Source organism: Oncorhynchus tshawytscha, linkage group LG06 (assembly GCF_018296145.1).
Source record: "Oncorhynchus tshawytscha isolate Ot180627B linkage group LG06, Otsh_v2.0, whole genome shotgun sequence".
NCBI lineage: Eukaryota > Metazoa > Chordata > Actinopteri > Salmoniformes > Salmonidae > Oncorhynchus > Oncorhynchus tshawytscha.
The window spans coordinates 21,524,491-21,539,790 of NC_056434.1; the positions used below are offsets into that span (position 1 = coordinate 21,524,491).

Consider the following 15,300-nt stretch of genomic DNA (forward strand, 5'->3'; position numbering starts at 1 on the left):
AATTCAAGGGATTATCAAGTGCTTGTCAAATTTTTAATGAGAGACAGAGGAAATGTGTGCAGCCTCCACAAAAACAAAGCAGAGCTCATGCCTTCCATGCAAATGTAAAAAAAATCATCATTAGGTCACAAGATGCAGCCTTAGAATGTATAAAAAAATCTAAACATATAGCCCAATTCTATCCATATAATTTTCCAAGTTGTATAAATAACTCTAAATGAAGCGTATAGGTGGACCTGTTTCTTTGTTAACCACTCAACACAGAATAGCCACATGTGTGTACTCCCAGAAATCTTTTGGAGAAAATATCCTTTCTATTTTATTCAGCTACAGTTGAAATCAGAAGTTTACATACACCTTAGCCAAATACATTTAAACTCAGTTTTTCACAATTCCTGACATTCAATCCTAGTAAAAATTCCCTGTCTTAGGTCAGTTAGGATCACCACTTTTTTTTAAGAATTTCAGCTTTTATTTCTTTCATCACATTCCCAGTGGGTCATAAGTTTACATACACTCAATTAGTATTTGGTAGTATTGCCTTTAAATTGTATGACTTGGGTTAAATGTTTCGGGAGACTTCATCAAGCTTCCCACAATAAGTTGGGTGAATTTTGGCCTATTCTTCCTGACAGAGCTGGTGTAACTGAGTCAGGTTTGTAGGCCTCCTTGCTCGCACACACTTTTTTCAGTTCTGCCCACAAATGTTCTATAGGCTTGAGGTCAGGGCTTTGTGATGGCCACTCCAATACCTTGACTTATTTGTCCTTAAGCCATTTTGCCACAACTTTGGAAGTGTGCTTGGGGTCAATATCCATTTGGAAGACCAGGCTTTAACTTCTTGACTGATGTCTTGAGATGTTGCTTCAATATATCCATATAATTTTCCAGCCTCATGATGCCATCTATTTTGTGAAGTGCACCAGTCCCTCCTGCAGCAAAGCACCCCCACAACATTATGCTGCCACCCACGTGCTTCACGGTTGGGATGGTGTTCTTCGGCTTGCAAGCCTCCCCCTTTTTCCTCCAAACATAACGATGGTCATTATGGCCAAACAGTTCTATTTTTGTTTCATCAGACCAGAGGACATTTCTCCAAATAGTAGTCTCCTTCCTGAGCGATATGACTGCTGCGTGGTCCCATGGTTTTTATACTTGCGTACTATTGTTTGTACAGATGAACGTGGTACCTTCAGGTGTTTGGAAATTGCTCCCTAGGATGAACCAGACTTGTGGAGGTCAAAACATTTTTTATGAGGTCTTGGTTGATTTCTTTTGATTTTCCCATGATGTTAAGCAAAGAGGCACTGAGTTTGAAGGTAGACAATGCACAAAGTAGATGTCCTAACCGACTTGCCAAAACTATAGTTTGTTAACAAGAAAAACTAGTTTTAATGACTCCAACCTAAGTGTTTGTAAACTTCCAACTTGTACATTCAACCTCAAATAACCAGTGCACCCGCACATTGACTCTGTATCAGTACACCCCTGTATATAGTCTCGCTATTGTTATTTCACTGCTGCTATTTAATTACTTGTTACTGTTCTCTTATTCTTATCTGTATTTTTTTAACTGCATTGGTGGTTAGGGGCTCGTAAGTAAGCATTTCATTGTAAGGTTTACACCTGTTGTATTCGGAGCATGTGACTTGGCGCATGTGACTTGAATCGCTTTGAGATTCTTTGAAAGCGCTATATCAGTTGAACAAATTAGGGCAGGCAGGGCATGCATGTGACAGAGTGGGGAGGGAGAAGCGGCAGCCAAGTAAATCTATACTGAACAACAATATAAACGCAACATGCAACAATTTCCACGATTTTACTGAGTTACAGTTCATGTAAGGAAATCAGTCAATTCAAATAAATAAATTAGGCCGTAATCTATGGATGTCACAGGATTGGGCAGGGGCACAGCCATGGGTTGGCTTGGGAAGGTATAGGCTCACCCACTTGGGAGCCAGGCCCACCCATTGGGGAGCAAGGCCCAGCCAATCAGAATGAGTTTTTCCCCACAAAAGGGCTTTAATACTCCTCATTTCCATCAGTGGTCCAGGTGGCTGGTCTTAGATGATCCCACAGGTGAAGAAGCCGGATGTGGTCCTGGGCTGGCGTGGTTGCAAGTGGTCTGCAGTTGTGAGGCCAGTTGGACATACTCTACGCCAAATTCTCTAAAACGACATTGGAGGTGGCTTATGGTAGAGAAATTAACATTAAATTCTCTGGCATCTCTGGTGGACATTCCTGCAGACAGCATGCCAATTGCATGCTCCCTCAACTTGTGACATCTGTGGCATTGTGTTGTGTGACAAAACTGTGTGACCTGTGCCATACCTGTCAAGTGGATGGATTATCTTGGCAAAGGGGAAATGCTCACCAACACGGATGTAAACTAATTTGTGCACAAGATTTGAGATAAATAAGCGTTTTGTGAGTATGGAACATTTCTGGGATCTTTTATTTCAGCTCATGACAGATGGAACCAACACTTTTAATATATTTATAGCCTCCAATAGCCTCCAATACCCTACTCAATACATTGGCGATGCAGTCTATCACAGTGCCATCCGTTTTGTCACCAAAGCCCCATATACTACCCACCACTGCGACCTGTACGCTCTTGTTGGCTGGCCCTCGCTTCATACTCGTCGCCAAACCCACTGGCTCCAGGTCATCTACAAGACCCTGCTAGTTAAAGTCCCCCCTTATCTCAGCTCACTGGTCACCATAGCAGCACCCACCTGTAGCACGCGCTCCAGCAGGTATATCTCTCTGGTCACCCCAGAAACCAATTCTTCCTTTGGCCGCCTCTCCTTCCAGTTCTCTGCTGCCAATGACTGGAACGAACTACAAAAATCTCTGAAACTGGAAACACTTATCTCCCTCACTAGCTTTAATCACCAGCTGTCAGAGCAGCTCAAAGATTACTGCACCTGTACATAGCCCATCTATAACTTAGCCCAAACAAATCAAAAATCAAATCTAATTTTATTTGTCACATACACATGGTTAGCAGATGTTAATGCGAGTGTAGCGAAATGCTTGTGCTTCTAGTTCTGACAATGCAGTAATAACCAACGAGTAATCTAGCTAACAATTCCAAAACTACTACCTTATACACATAAGTGTAAAGGGATAAAGAATATGTACATAAAGATATATGAATGAGTGATGGTACAGAGCGGCATAGGCAAGATGCAGTAGATGGTATCGAGTACAGAATATACATATGAAATGAGTATGTAAACAAAGAGACATAGTTTAAAGTGGCTAGTGATACATGTATTACATAAAGATGCAGTAGATGATAGAGTACAGTATATACGTATACATATGAGATAAATAATGTAGGGTATGTAAACATTATATTAACCTCTTGATCCTACTTGAGACGCAGACGTCCCACCTAGAGCTCTGGAAATGCAAATGCGCTACGCTACACGCTAATAGTATTAGTTAAAACGCAAACGTTCATTAAAATACACATGCTTGGTATTGAAATAAAGCTAGAGTCGTTGTGAATCTAGCCACCGAGTCAGATTTTTAAAATGCTTTTCGGCGAAAGCATGAGAAGCTATTATCTGATAGCATGCAACACCCCAAAAGACCCGTAGGGGATGTAAACAAAAGAATTAGCATAGTCGGCGCTACACAAACCGCACAATAAAATATAAAACATTAATTACCTTTGACCATCTTCTTTCTTGGCACACCTTGATGTCCCATAATCAATACTGGGTCTTTTTTTGGATTAAATCGGTCCATATATAGCCTAGATATCGATCTATGAAGACTGTGTGATAAACAGAAAAAAATAGCGTTTCATAACGTAACGTCATTTTTTAAAAGTTAAAAAGTCGACGATAAACTTTCACAAAACACTTCGAAATACCTTTCTAATGCAACTTTAGGTATTACTACACGTTAATAAGCTATAAAAATCATCAGGAGGCGATGTAAATTCGATAGTTGGTCGTGTGGAAAAAATGTCCGGAAAAACACAGAGACAATGCCTCAGGTTGGTGGTCGGAGGGAATCGGTTCCCTTTGGTCGGATCTACCAAGAATCAAATCAGAATCAAATGAGGAGACTGTACATCCTGTGGAAGCTGTAGGTACTGCAAGCTCGGCCTCATTTAATACGGTTCACCTTTAACAATGGGTTGAAGTGGCGCATGGATATTTTTTTCCATCTCCAGTGATCAGATTTTCCTGCGCTTTTCGATGAAACAGACGTTCTGTTATAGTCACAGCCGTGATTTAAACAGTTTTGGAAACGTCTGAGTGTGTTCTATCCACACATACTAATCATATGCATATACTATATTCCTGGCCTGAGTAGCAGGACGCCAAAATGTTGCGCGATTTTTAACAGAATTTCCGAAAAAGTAGGGGGGAGGCTTAACAGGTTTTAAGTAGCATTGTTTAAAGTGGCTAGTGATATATTTTACATCAATTCCCATCAATTCCCATTATTAAAGTGGCTGGAGTTGAGTCAGTGTGTTGGCAGCAGCCAATCAATGTTAGTGGTGGGCGTTTAACAGTCTGATGGCCTTGAGATAGAAGCTGTTTTTCAGTCTCTCGGTCCCAGCTTTGATACACCTGTACTGACCTCGCCTTCTGGACGATAGCGGGGTGAACAGGCAGTGGCTCGGGTGGTTGTTGTCCTTGATGATCTTTATGGCCTTCCTGTGACATCGGGTGGTGTAGGTGTCCTGGAGGGCAGGTAGTTTGCCCCCGGTGATGCGTTGTGCAGACCTCACTACCCTCTGGAGAGCCTTATGGTTGTGGGCGGAGCAGTTGCCGTACCAGGCGGTGATACAGCCCGACAGGATGCTCTCGATTGTGCATCTGTAGAAGTTTGTGAGTGCTTTTGGTGACAAGCCAAATTTCTTCAGCCTCCTGAGGTTGAAGAGGCGCTGCTGCGCCTTCTTCACAATGCTGTCTGTGTGGGTGGACCAATTCAGTTTGTCTGTGATGTGTACGCCGAGGAACTTAAAACTTACCACCCTCTCCACTACTGTTCCATCGATGTGGATAGGGGGGTGTTCCCTTTGCTGTTTCCTGAAGTCCACAATCATCTCCTTAGTTTTGTTGACGTTGAGTGTGAGGATATTTTCCAGACACCACACTCCGAGGGCCCTCACCTCCTCCTTGTAGGCCGTCTCGTCGTTGTTGGTAATCAAGCCTACCACTGTTGTGTCGTCCGCAAACTTGATGATTGAGTTGGAGGCGTGCGTGGCCATGCAGTCGTGGGTGAACAGGGAGAACAGGAGAGGGCTCAGAACGCACCCATGTGGGGCCCCAGTGTTCAGGATCAGCGGGGTGGAGATGTTGTTACCTACCCTCATTACCTCGGGGCGGCCCGTCTGGAAGTCCAGTACCCAGTTGCACAGGGCGGGGTCGAGACCCAGGGTCTCGAGCTTGATGACGAGCTTGGAGGGCACTATGGTGTTAAATGCCGAGCTGTAGTCGATGAACAGCATTCTCACATAGGTATTCCTCTTGTCCAGATGGGTTAGGGCAGTGTGGTTGAGATTGCATCGTCTGTGGACCTATTTGGGCGGTAAGCAAATTGGAGTGGGTCTAGGGTGTCAGGTAGGGTGGAGGTGATATGGTCCTTGACTAGTCTCTCAAAGCACTTCATGATGACGGAAGTGAGTGCTACGCGGCGGTAGTCGTTTAGCTCAGTTACCTTAGCTTTCTTGGGAACAGGAACAATGGTGGCCCTCTTGAAGCATGTGGGAACAACAGACTGGGATAGGGATTGATTGAATATGTCCGTAAACACACCAGCCAGCTGGTCTGCGCATGCTCTGAGGGCGCGCCTGGGGATGCCGTCTGGGCCTGCAGCCTTGCGAGGGTTAACACGTTTAAAGGTTTTACTCACCTCGGCTGCAGTGAAGGAGAGTCCGCAAGTTTTGGTTGCGGGCCGTGTCAGTGGCACTGTATTGTCCTCAAAGCGGGCAAAAAAGTTATTTAGTCTGCCTGGGAGCAAGGCATCCTGGTCCGTGACTGGGCTGGTTTTCTTTTTGTAATCCGTGATTGACTGTAGACCCTGCCACATACCTCTTGTGTCTGAGCTGTTGAATTGCGATTCTACTTTGTCTCTAGTTTGATTGCCTTGCGGAGGGAATAGCTACACTGTTTGTATTCGGTCATGTTTCCGGTCACCTTGCCCTGATTAAAAGCAGTGGTTCGCGCTTTCAGTTTCATACGAATGCTGCCATCAATCCACGGTTTCTGGTTTGGGAATGTTTTAATCGTTGCTATGGGAACGACATCTTCAACGCACGTTCTAATGAACTCGCTCACCGAATCAGCGTATTCATCAATGTTGTTGTTTGACGCAATACGAAACATATCCCAGTCCACGTGATGGAAGCAGTCTTGAAGCGTGGAATTAGATTGGTCGGACCAGCGTTGAACAGACCTCAGCGTGGGAGCTTCTTGTTTTAGCTTTTGTCTGTAGGCAGGGAGCAACAAAATGGAGTCGTGGTCAGCTTTTCCGAAAGGAGGGCGGGGCAGGGCCTTATATGCATCGCGGAAGTTAGAATAGCAATGATCCAAGGTTTTACCAGCCCTGGTTGCGCAATCGATATGCTGATACAATTTAGGCAGTCTTGTTTTCAGATTAGCCTTGTTAAAATCCCCAGCTACAATGAATTCAGCCTCAGGATATGTGGATTCCAGTTTGCAAAGAGTCAAATAAAGTTAGTTCAGAGCCATCGATGTGTTTGCTTGGGGGGATATATATACGGCTGTGATTATAATCGAAGAGAATTCCCTTGGTAGATAATGCCGTCGACATTTGATTGTGAGGAATTCTAAATCAGGTGAACAGAAGGACTTGAGTTCCTGTATGTTGTTGTGACCACACCACGTCTCGTTAACCATAAAGCATACGCCCCCGCCCCTCTTCTTACCAGAAAGATGTTTGTTTCTGTCGGCGCGATGCGTGGAGAAACCAGCTGGCTGCACCGACTCCGATAGCGTCACTCCAGTGAGCCATGTTTCCGTGAAGCAAAGAACGTTATAGTCCCTGATGTCCCTCTGGAATGCTACCCTTGCTCGGATTTCATCAACCTTGTTGTCAAGAGACTGGACATTGGCGAGTAGAATGCTAGGGAGTGGCGCGCGATGTGCCCGTCTCCGGAGCCTGACCAGAAGACCGCTTAGCTTGCCTCTTTTACGACGTTGTTGTTTTGGGTCGCAGGCTGGGCTCCATTCCGTTGTCCTGGGTGGAAGGCAGAACACAGGATCCGCTCCGGGAAAGTCATATTCTTGGTCGTACTGATGGTGAGTTGTAGAGGAAACTGCAGAGTTTCCTCGGAACGCGAAGCGAGGCGGCCATCTCTGTCGGCGCCGGAAGTAACAAACAACTACCTCTTTCCCTACTGTATTTATTTATTTTGCTCCTTTGCACCCATTATTTATATCTCTACTCTGCACATTCTTCCACTGCAAATCAACCATTCCAGTGTTTTACTTGCTATATTGTATTTACTTCTCCACCATGGCCTTTGTTTTGCCTTTACCTCCCTTCTCTCACCTCACTTGCTCACATTGTATATAGACTTATTTTTCTACTGTATTATTGACTGTATGTTTGTTTTACTCCATGTGTAACTCTGTGTCGAACTGCTTTGCTTTACCTTGGCCAGGTAGCAATTGTAAATGAGAACTTGTTCTCAACTTGCCTACCTGGTAAATAAAGGTGAAATAAATAAAAATAAAAATGTATATATATTTTTGTTCAATATAAAAAGACTGCAAGCAAGATTCCTCGTCTTTCTTCTCCTCTGTTTTTCTCTGTTCTCCCCTGTCTGTTTCTCTGTCAGCAGTACTGTAGCCCTCCATGTTCAGGTCAACCAGTTCTCCTCACACCAGATTGAAATGCCACATAGTGACACAGTTACTACTGACACAAACACTCTTTTTCTGTAGAGCTACCCTTAGAGTTGTGTTCCCTTAGAAGGTATAGGCTCACCCACTTGGGAGGCAGAGTTGTGTTCCCTTAGAAGGTATAGGCTCACCCACTTGGGAGGCAGAGTTGTGTTCCCTTAGATTGTTTTAGGTAGTGAGTTGAAGAAACAGACTTCGGGAAAGATTTACTAAGTTTGCATCAATAAAGTTTGTGGTTATAAGAAGAGAATGATACTGCAGCTAAAAAGCTTACAGTTTCTTCTATAGTCCATGTTTTTACCGTGGATGTCATATGTAGGTGCAGACCTTGAATAGATAAATAGCAAATACACTACTTGAACTTGAGTAGACCTTTGTGACTACACTCAGGCTTTAATGAAGATCATTTGATTATGGCCCTGACTTCTTGATGACCCACAAACTGTTGACGAACAACCATTGTTCCATTAGTCATTTTAATCAGTCTTACTCTTCACAATAAACAATATCACAAAGATAAAGAAAGAAATCAAATATTTTAATTAACATCATGACTAATATTGTTACTGAACAGCAAGCCCATGTCTCCTTCCAGTTGTAAAGATGACTCAATGGTATACTCATAGATACAGTATGTAGCATGGTCGTCATGTTTGCTGTGAGTGCATTACAGTGCGAGTTATGAGGCTAAGTAGATCCCTGTGTGTGTCGTCTCTGATGGGGACACAAAACATTTCCTCTTCTTCTGTAATTAAAAAAGCAATTACCACTAATTCAAACTAACTCAGCACGGAGGAGAGGAGACAGAGAGGAGAGGAGGTAGAATGCAGAGTAAAGGAGCAGCCTGCCTGGCTGAGACGTGCCAGAAAGAGGGGTTGCATCCCAAATGGCACACTATTCTCTTTATAGTGCACTACTTTTGACCATGGCCCGTAGGGAGGGCCCATAGGGCTCTGGCCAAAAGTAGTGCACTATATAGGGAATATGGTGCATTTAGGACATAGCCAGAGAAAGGATTCAGGCCTGCTGCAACGCTGCTTTCCTCCCCCCTCCCTCCCTCCCCTCTGAGCTTCTGGTTTGAATTAAAGCAGTAAGAGTCTGTAAGACCCACCAAGACAATGCAACAACACAGCAGATTTTTTACATTTCCTGACTGCCACAACTATGCCCATGGTGGGTTTCCCCTTGTTGATGGGAACAGGAAACAAAAGAGGATATGGGAATGGAGGTGGTGAGGCTGTCAGTAGGTATTTTAGGAATGTTTCAGAAGGAATAATCATGAGAATTCTCATTCATCTCTCACTTTTTGTTTTCTTATTTATTCAGTGAAGAAAAGACACCTTGCGTACTCAGTCTTTTTCTCTAGTGTTAGTTCTCCTTAGACACACCCTGAATTACATTCCACTCAGTTATATTTCTATGCATCTTAGAGCCGGATGCAGTCTCCTATTCATTTGTCTCCTATCCTGCAACCCATTAGTTTCACCGATTTACAATGAAGATTAATACTGCAGCCCAGTGGATTAAGTTGTGTCTCTGTATTTTACATAGAATCTTCTATGCCTTCAAATGCCTTCAAGTCAGAGCCATGCACACCTCTGTTATGCATCCTGATTAAACCGAGGCGTATTCAGGGGGCCTGATGTAATGACTTTCTGCCTGCTACAGTACAGTCAAATTACTGTCGTAATCTCTCTCTGAGTTATTGGACTATCAGTGTATATTCACAATCATTGCCTCAGCGCATGATATAGAATCGCTCATATAGAGCCACACTCCACCTCTTATCTGATATTAAAAATATCAATTATGGTTAAATTGTAATTCAAAACTTGTCCGATGGACCCATATGTGGCTAAATCAAATCAAACCGACACAATCTTATTAGAGCACATACACAAGGCACTGCCTCCGACAAGATTCAATGTTTATTTCCAGAGTATGCCATCTCACCCATTCCTGTTGCACTGTGATATGTTAGCGATAGGGGCCCTGTGCTAAGCTAGCCATGGGGTTCTATTCATTATTAATAGCAATCAAACATCTGTTTCTGTTTGAACAGGGTCCAGAGGGAATGGGCTATTCCCCAAGTGGCTTAGATAGGAAATATAGCACCAGCTCAACAAAACACAAAATATAATATCTCCCATGTCCATTAGAATAACTCATTCAATATGAGGATCTTTATTATTCTCCGTGGATTCGAGCAATTACTAGATTGCAAACCTCAGCAGAAATAATGCACAGGTAGCCTAATTATATTGCTTTTCCATAAGTGCATGTATCTGTACTAGTCCACATAGTGATTTAAGATAGAATACACTTATTTAATTGAGTAATTCTGGATTAAAAGGCTAAACCCAGAGAGATTTTCTATAGTAACATCATGAGGTTCTGGGTTCAAGTGAACATTGTATTTACATAAAACACCCCTCAGTGAAAGGGGTCACTATTTAACATCCCAGCTGGTCAATGTCGAATAGAGTCAGGACAGAAAGGAGCAACCCAACTTTCCCCTGCTCTCTGACTATCATTTTAGCCTTGATCTTGAAGGAAAGTGCCTGGGGTGTGCTCCTCACTCCTAGAGATGGGTTGCCTTTGAATGTTATTAGTGGGCTGCTGTCCTGAGGTGTGTGTGGTGAGATGTGAGGTGTGTGACCCCGCTCTTATCCGATGATAACCAATCCGGCCTTGGTCTCAGAGGCAGTAGGAAAGGAGGGAGGGAAGGTGAAAGGGAGGGCGGAGGTGGTGATGAAGGGAGGGCGGAGGTGGTGATGAAGGGAGGGCGGAGGTGGTGATGAAGGGAGGGCGGAGGTGATGATGAAGGGAGGGCGGAGGTGGATTTGAAGGGAGGGCGGAGGTGGATTTGAAGGGAGGGCGGAGGTGGATTTGAAGGGAGGGCGGAGGTGGATTTGAAGGGAGGGCGGAGGTGGTGATGAAGGGAGGGCGGAGGTGGTGATGAAGGGAGGGCGGAGGTGGATTTGAAGGGAGGGCGGAGGTGGTGATGAAGGGAGGGCGGAGGTGGTGATGAAGGGAGGGCGGAGGTGGTGATGAAGGGAGGGCGGAGGTGGTGATGAAGGGAGGGCGGAGGTGGATTTGAAGGGAGGGCGGAGGTGGGGCAGTGGGGATTAGAAAGGATAACTTCCACTGTGTGAAGTCAAAGGGCCTGGCAGATATAGAGGATTATGGGAAAACAGTGGGCCTTGACCCCCGTCTCCTCCCCATCCTTTCATGCTTTGTTCCCACTCTATTATATCTCCCTTTATCTCAGATATTGCATCTTATGATGACGTTGATATTCTCCCAAAGATGGAAAACAGACACTGCTATTTCAACACAGCCTTCACATTTAGAACTGTTATTATGATATGCCTGTGAAGACCCAGAATGTCTCCATTTTGCATAAAGATCAGTGCGTTCTCCATGAGTTTATAAGTAGTTCTAGATGCAGTGACTGTATTAACTGATACAGTGACTGTATTACCATGGCCTAATGCAGTTTTAGTTATAGTGTGTCGGTCAAATTGTTGGACAAAGGCGGAGTTGGCTCCAGGCTGGGCTGAGGCTCCAGTCAGTCAGTCTGCTGTAGCACGCTACAGAGGGCTCCCTAGTGACAGCCTGTACATAATTGATTGTTTATCTGTCTGCAGCATGAGCAGCACTAGTCAAGAAGAAAAACCCCTACACAGGACGCAAAGGCACACACATACACATATGGACGCACGCAGACACATGTACTGTACGCGCACGCACACACACACACACACAAAGGATAACCTCTTTGCAGACACACACACACGCACCTAGTCTGCCAATTTCTCCATCCTGTCGATTCAGAGTGATGGCATACAACTCCCCTGCCCGGCAGACATAGACAGATGTGACCTTGGGCAAATCTCCTCTCTCTCTTTCTCCCCTTCCGTTAGCATATAAAACTATCTGAATCTCATACGACACCCTGTTCCCTATAAAGTGCACTACTTTTGACCAGGTCCCATAGGGTTCTGGTCAAAAGTAGTGCACTTTGTAGGGAAAGGGGTGCCATTTGGGACACATCCTATATGCTGCCTCAGTGGGGACACAGAGCAGGTTTTAATGCAGGACATCAGCAGGTGTGATAGAGCAGCAGGACCGGTGTTCCTCAATGTTCTTGACTCTGTCATATAGACATCATACCCTCAAAGGAGAAGCTCAACACCACATCACTTTCAATTTGTTTGAGCCTGATACTGTTCAGGAAATGTAATGGATGGGATGATTACAATGAAATGGATGTAGCTTAGGTCTCTCCCGTGGCACGCATTCTCATTCAGATACATCCTTGTTCTCAGATAGTAAGATGTTCAGTTTGAGGGACGTTTGATTTTTGCTGTATTAAACAATAGAAGTCCAACAACTACAGAAAAAATACTTCCACTAATTAGGAGAAAAGCACAATATATTAATACTATACTTTATTGTTATTGTTTAGTAAGACTCCTGAGAGCTAGTCAGTTGGTGTATGAACATGTGTGAGCACAGCAAAGAGGACTTGATGCCAGGCTTAGGATGGCCCAGAAATCCACTAACACAAATGGTAGAAGTGTTACCCAGAGATAAGCAATACAATGTTATGCACCATAGGACTAGAATTATTCTCTCTGCCAAAAGGAGTTGGATAGTTTGATAACCAATGGCAGGTTTGGGTCCTTTGGGACCTGACTTTTTGTGTCATTCTAGATACTGAGTCATAACTGAAGTTTTGTTTTGCTTCTATAAAAAGGTACACAGGAAGTTTCCAGTCATTTTTGGAAGGTCACAACGCAACACCAAAAGTTTAGTAAAAAACTTCCTTAAGTTGTACACAGTAAGCAAATACTTATCACAAAGTAGTAGTTCGCTACACCCACAATAACATTGCTAAATATGTGTATGCGACCAATAAAATTGAACCCTCTGGAACGGTCCACACAGAATAGATTTATTCCTGTGTGTCTGGGATAAAGAGTGTTCTGCTTGGTACTGATGATAGTGTGTGTCTGCCTCTCTCTGCTAAGGTGTGATTGACCTGTGTAAGGTGAAGTTTAGTTCAGGTCTTAAAGGTGCTGTTATGGTATGATTGACCTGTGTAAGGTGAAGTTTAGTTCAGGTCTTAAAGGTGCTGTTATGGTATGATTGACCTGTGTAAGGTGAAGTTTAGTTCAGGTCTTAAAGGTGCAGTTATGGTATGATTGATCTGTGTTTGTTTTGCTGTTCCAGAGCATGATGAGTGTGTGAGCGGACTGCACAGCTGCGCCCAGAATGCCCTCTGTTTCAATACGGTGGGGGGACACAGCTGCTCTTGTAAGCCGGGATACACTGGCAACGGTACCATCTGCAAAGGTGAGATCCTACTGACCAGACCCACACAGATACAGTACAGATAGGGTCATTTTTCATTCTAGTACCTTAAAGGTTTCTTCAGCTGTCCCCATAGGAGAACCCTTTTTGGTTCCAGGTAGAATTCTTTCTACAGAGGGTTCTACATGGAACCCAAAATGGTTTTACCTGGAACCAAAAATGGTTCTCCTATGGGGACAGCTGAAGAAACCTTTTTGTAACCCTTTTTTTCTAGGCCTAAATAAAATGTTAATCAAGCTAAATTCATGTTGAATAGTGACTTTGTGGTACCTGTGTTCTTCCTCTAGCGATGTGTGATGGCCTGTGCCAGAATGGAGGAACCTGCATCTCCCCTAATAACTGCATCTGCCAGCTAGGCTTCACAGGGAAGAGGTGTGAGACAGGTAAGACTTCCTTTGTCCAGTCGGCAGTCCTCTGATTTAAACACTGCATCAAGACTACAGAATAGAAAGTATGAGGGAAGAGTTGAAGTGTGGAGTTGTTTACTTTGATTTGCATTTCAAAGGATCAAATATGATTTTTAAAATCAAATCAAATCAAACCAAATCAAATGTTAGTCACATGCGTCGAATACAACAGGTGTAGACCTTGCAGTGAAATGCTTACTTTACAAGCCCTTAACCAACAATGCTTTAAGAAGTTAAGAAAAATAAGTGTTAAAGTAGTCACTCAAGACTACTTTAAAGTAGTCACTCTTGCTGAAAATAAAATCTTAAGAGGATACTTTCAGTGTTATCATCGCTTTGGTGCCAGAGTTTATTTAATTCTCTAGACATACCAGAAAGAGCCCATTAAGTCATCTGCATCCTTGTTTAAAATAAAACCAATGAGTTGTGTTCAATTGGAATGCATTTGACTGAGACAATCAAATGAGACTGTTGTTCATTTTAAGTGTTCACCTGGCCCTGACTGTACTTAGTGACTGTCTTTATTTACTCTGACAGTAAAAATGGCATGTGGTATTTTCACTATACCCCAGCTGAGGTATTTGGAGATTGCAAGAAAGGCATTTCACTGTACTTGTGACATTAAAACTTGAAACTATTCACAAAAAGCACTCGTCTTCCGTTTCTCCAGAACCGTTATCCATAAATACATGGCTCTTAGTTTCCCCATTTCCCCTGTTCATCCTCCTTCATTACCTATGTATTCTGTTCTGTGGTGACTAATAAGATAGTCATCTGTTATTAATATCACCAGATATTCAGTATGGCATTTTCTTTTACAGGGCTTTAAACTTTCTCACTTTCAAATGACAATAGCACACAAACACTGATTCACTGTGCATTATAGTGCATCAAGCATTATACTGTAGATTTACCACTATGCATCAAACTCATCCTATATTGATGTCTATCTTTTGTAATCTGTTTTTTGTATATATTTCCATCTGTGGTGGTGTATATGTAAGCATCATGGGGAGAGGTTGAAACAGCGTTGACATGCTCATGTAGCAGCTTAACACTCCTTCTCCCTGATCTATACAACAGATGCTTTGCTCTCAGCCTATTGTACATAGAGAATAGCTGTCAGGACAAGGCAACATGGAAAGCTAATAAAAAAATAGGGCCCTTACAGTTTGAGACTGTCTTTAGGCTCGCAGACAGGGCAGACAGAACAGAAACCGAGATCTGCTGAGCTGAGCCGCTGCCTACTCATTGGTGCAGGTATTGATTGCACATAAAGGACCTTTATGAGGCGTACCCTTTTACTGCCTGTCTTAAAGCAAATTACTTTTCTCAAGGTGCTGTTCTGTCCTGTTTTGTGATGCTGAGGACAGCTGAAGGGAAGGCTAGAAAGCAGGCTGGTGTTATGAGCATAATAACCACGATCTCTTATCACTCCACCTGCTCTCTGCAGTAGACCAGCTCTGATGACCATGTACCCTAGTAAAGATATGGCCAGAGCCCTCTACCATTTCATTACCTTCACTAGTCTGGGCTTTGCCTTCACTAGGTTTTCTCTGTAGAATCTGCAATTTTCTGTTCTGTAGATCTAGCAATAGTGAGTAGCAGGGGAC

At 43.5% G+C, this 15,300-nt stretch overlaps 1 protein-coding gene across 2 annotated transcripts in view; it reads left to right on the plus strand.

Annotated features, from left to right (window-relative positions):
• The window catches only part of LOC112252235 (protein kinase C-binding protein NELL2), a 101,036-nt gene that overhangs the window by 52,095 nt on the left and 33,641 nt on the right, over positions 1–15,300 (plus strand). For both annotated transcript variants that reach the window (XM_024423298.2, XM_024423297.2), the window contains exons 14-15: positions 13,140–13,262; positions 13,568–13,663. In XM_024423298.2, the coding sequence (XP_024279066.2) occupies positions 13,140–13,262; positions 13,568–13,663 (219 nt within the window). The remainder of the gene's footprint in view (positions 1–13,139; positions 13,263–13,567; positions 13,664–15,300) is intronic.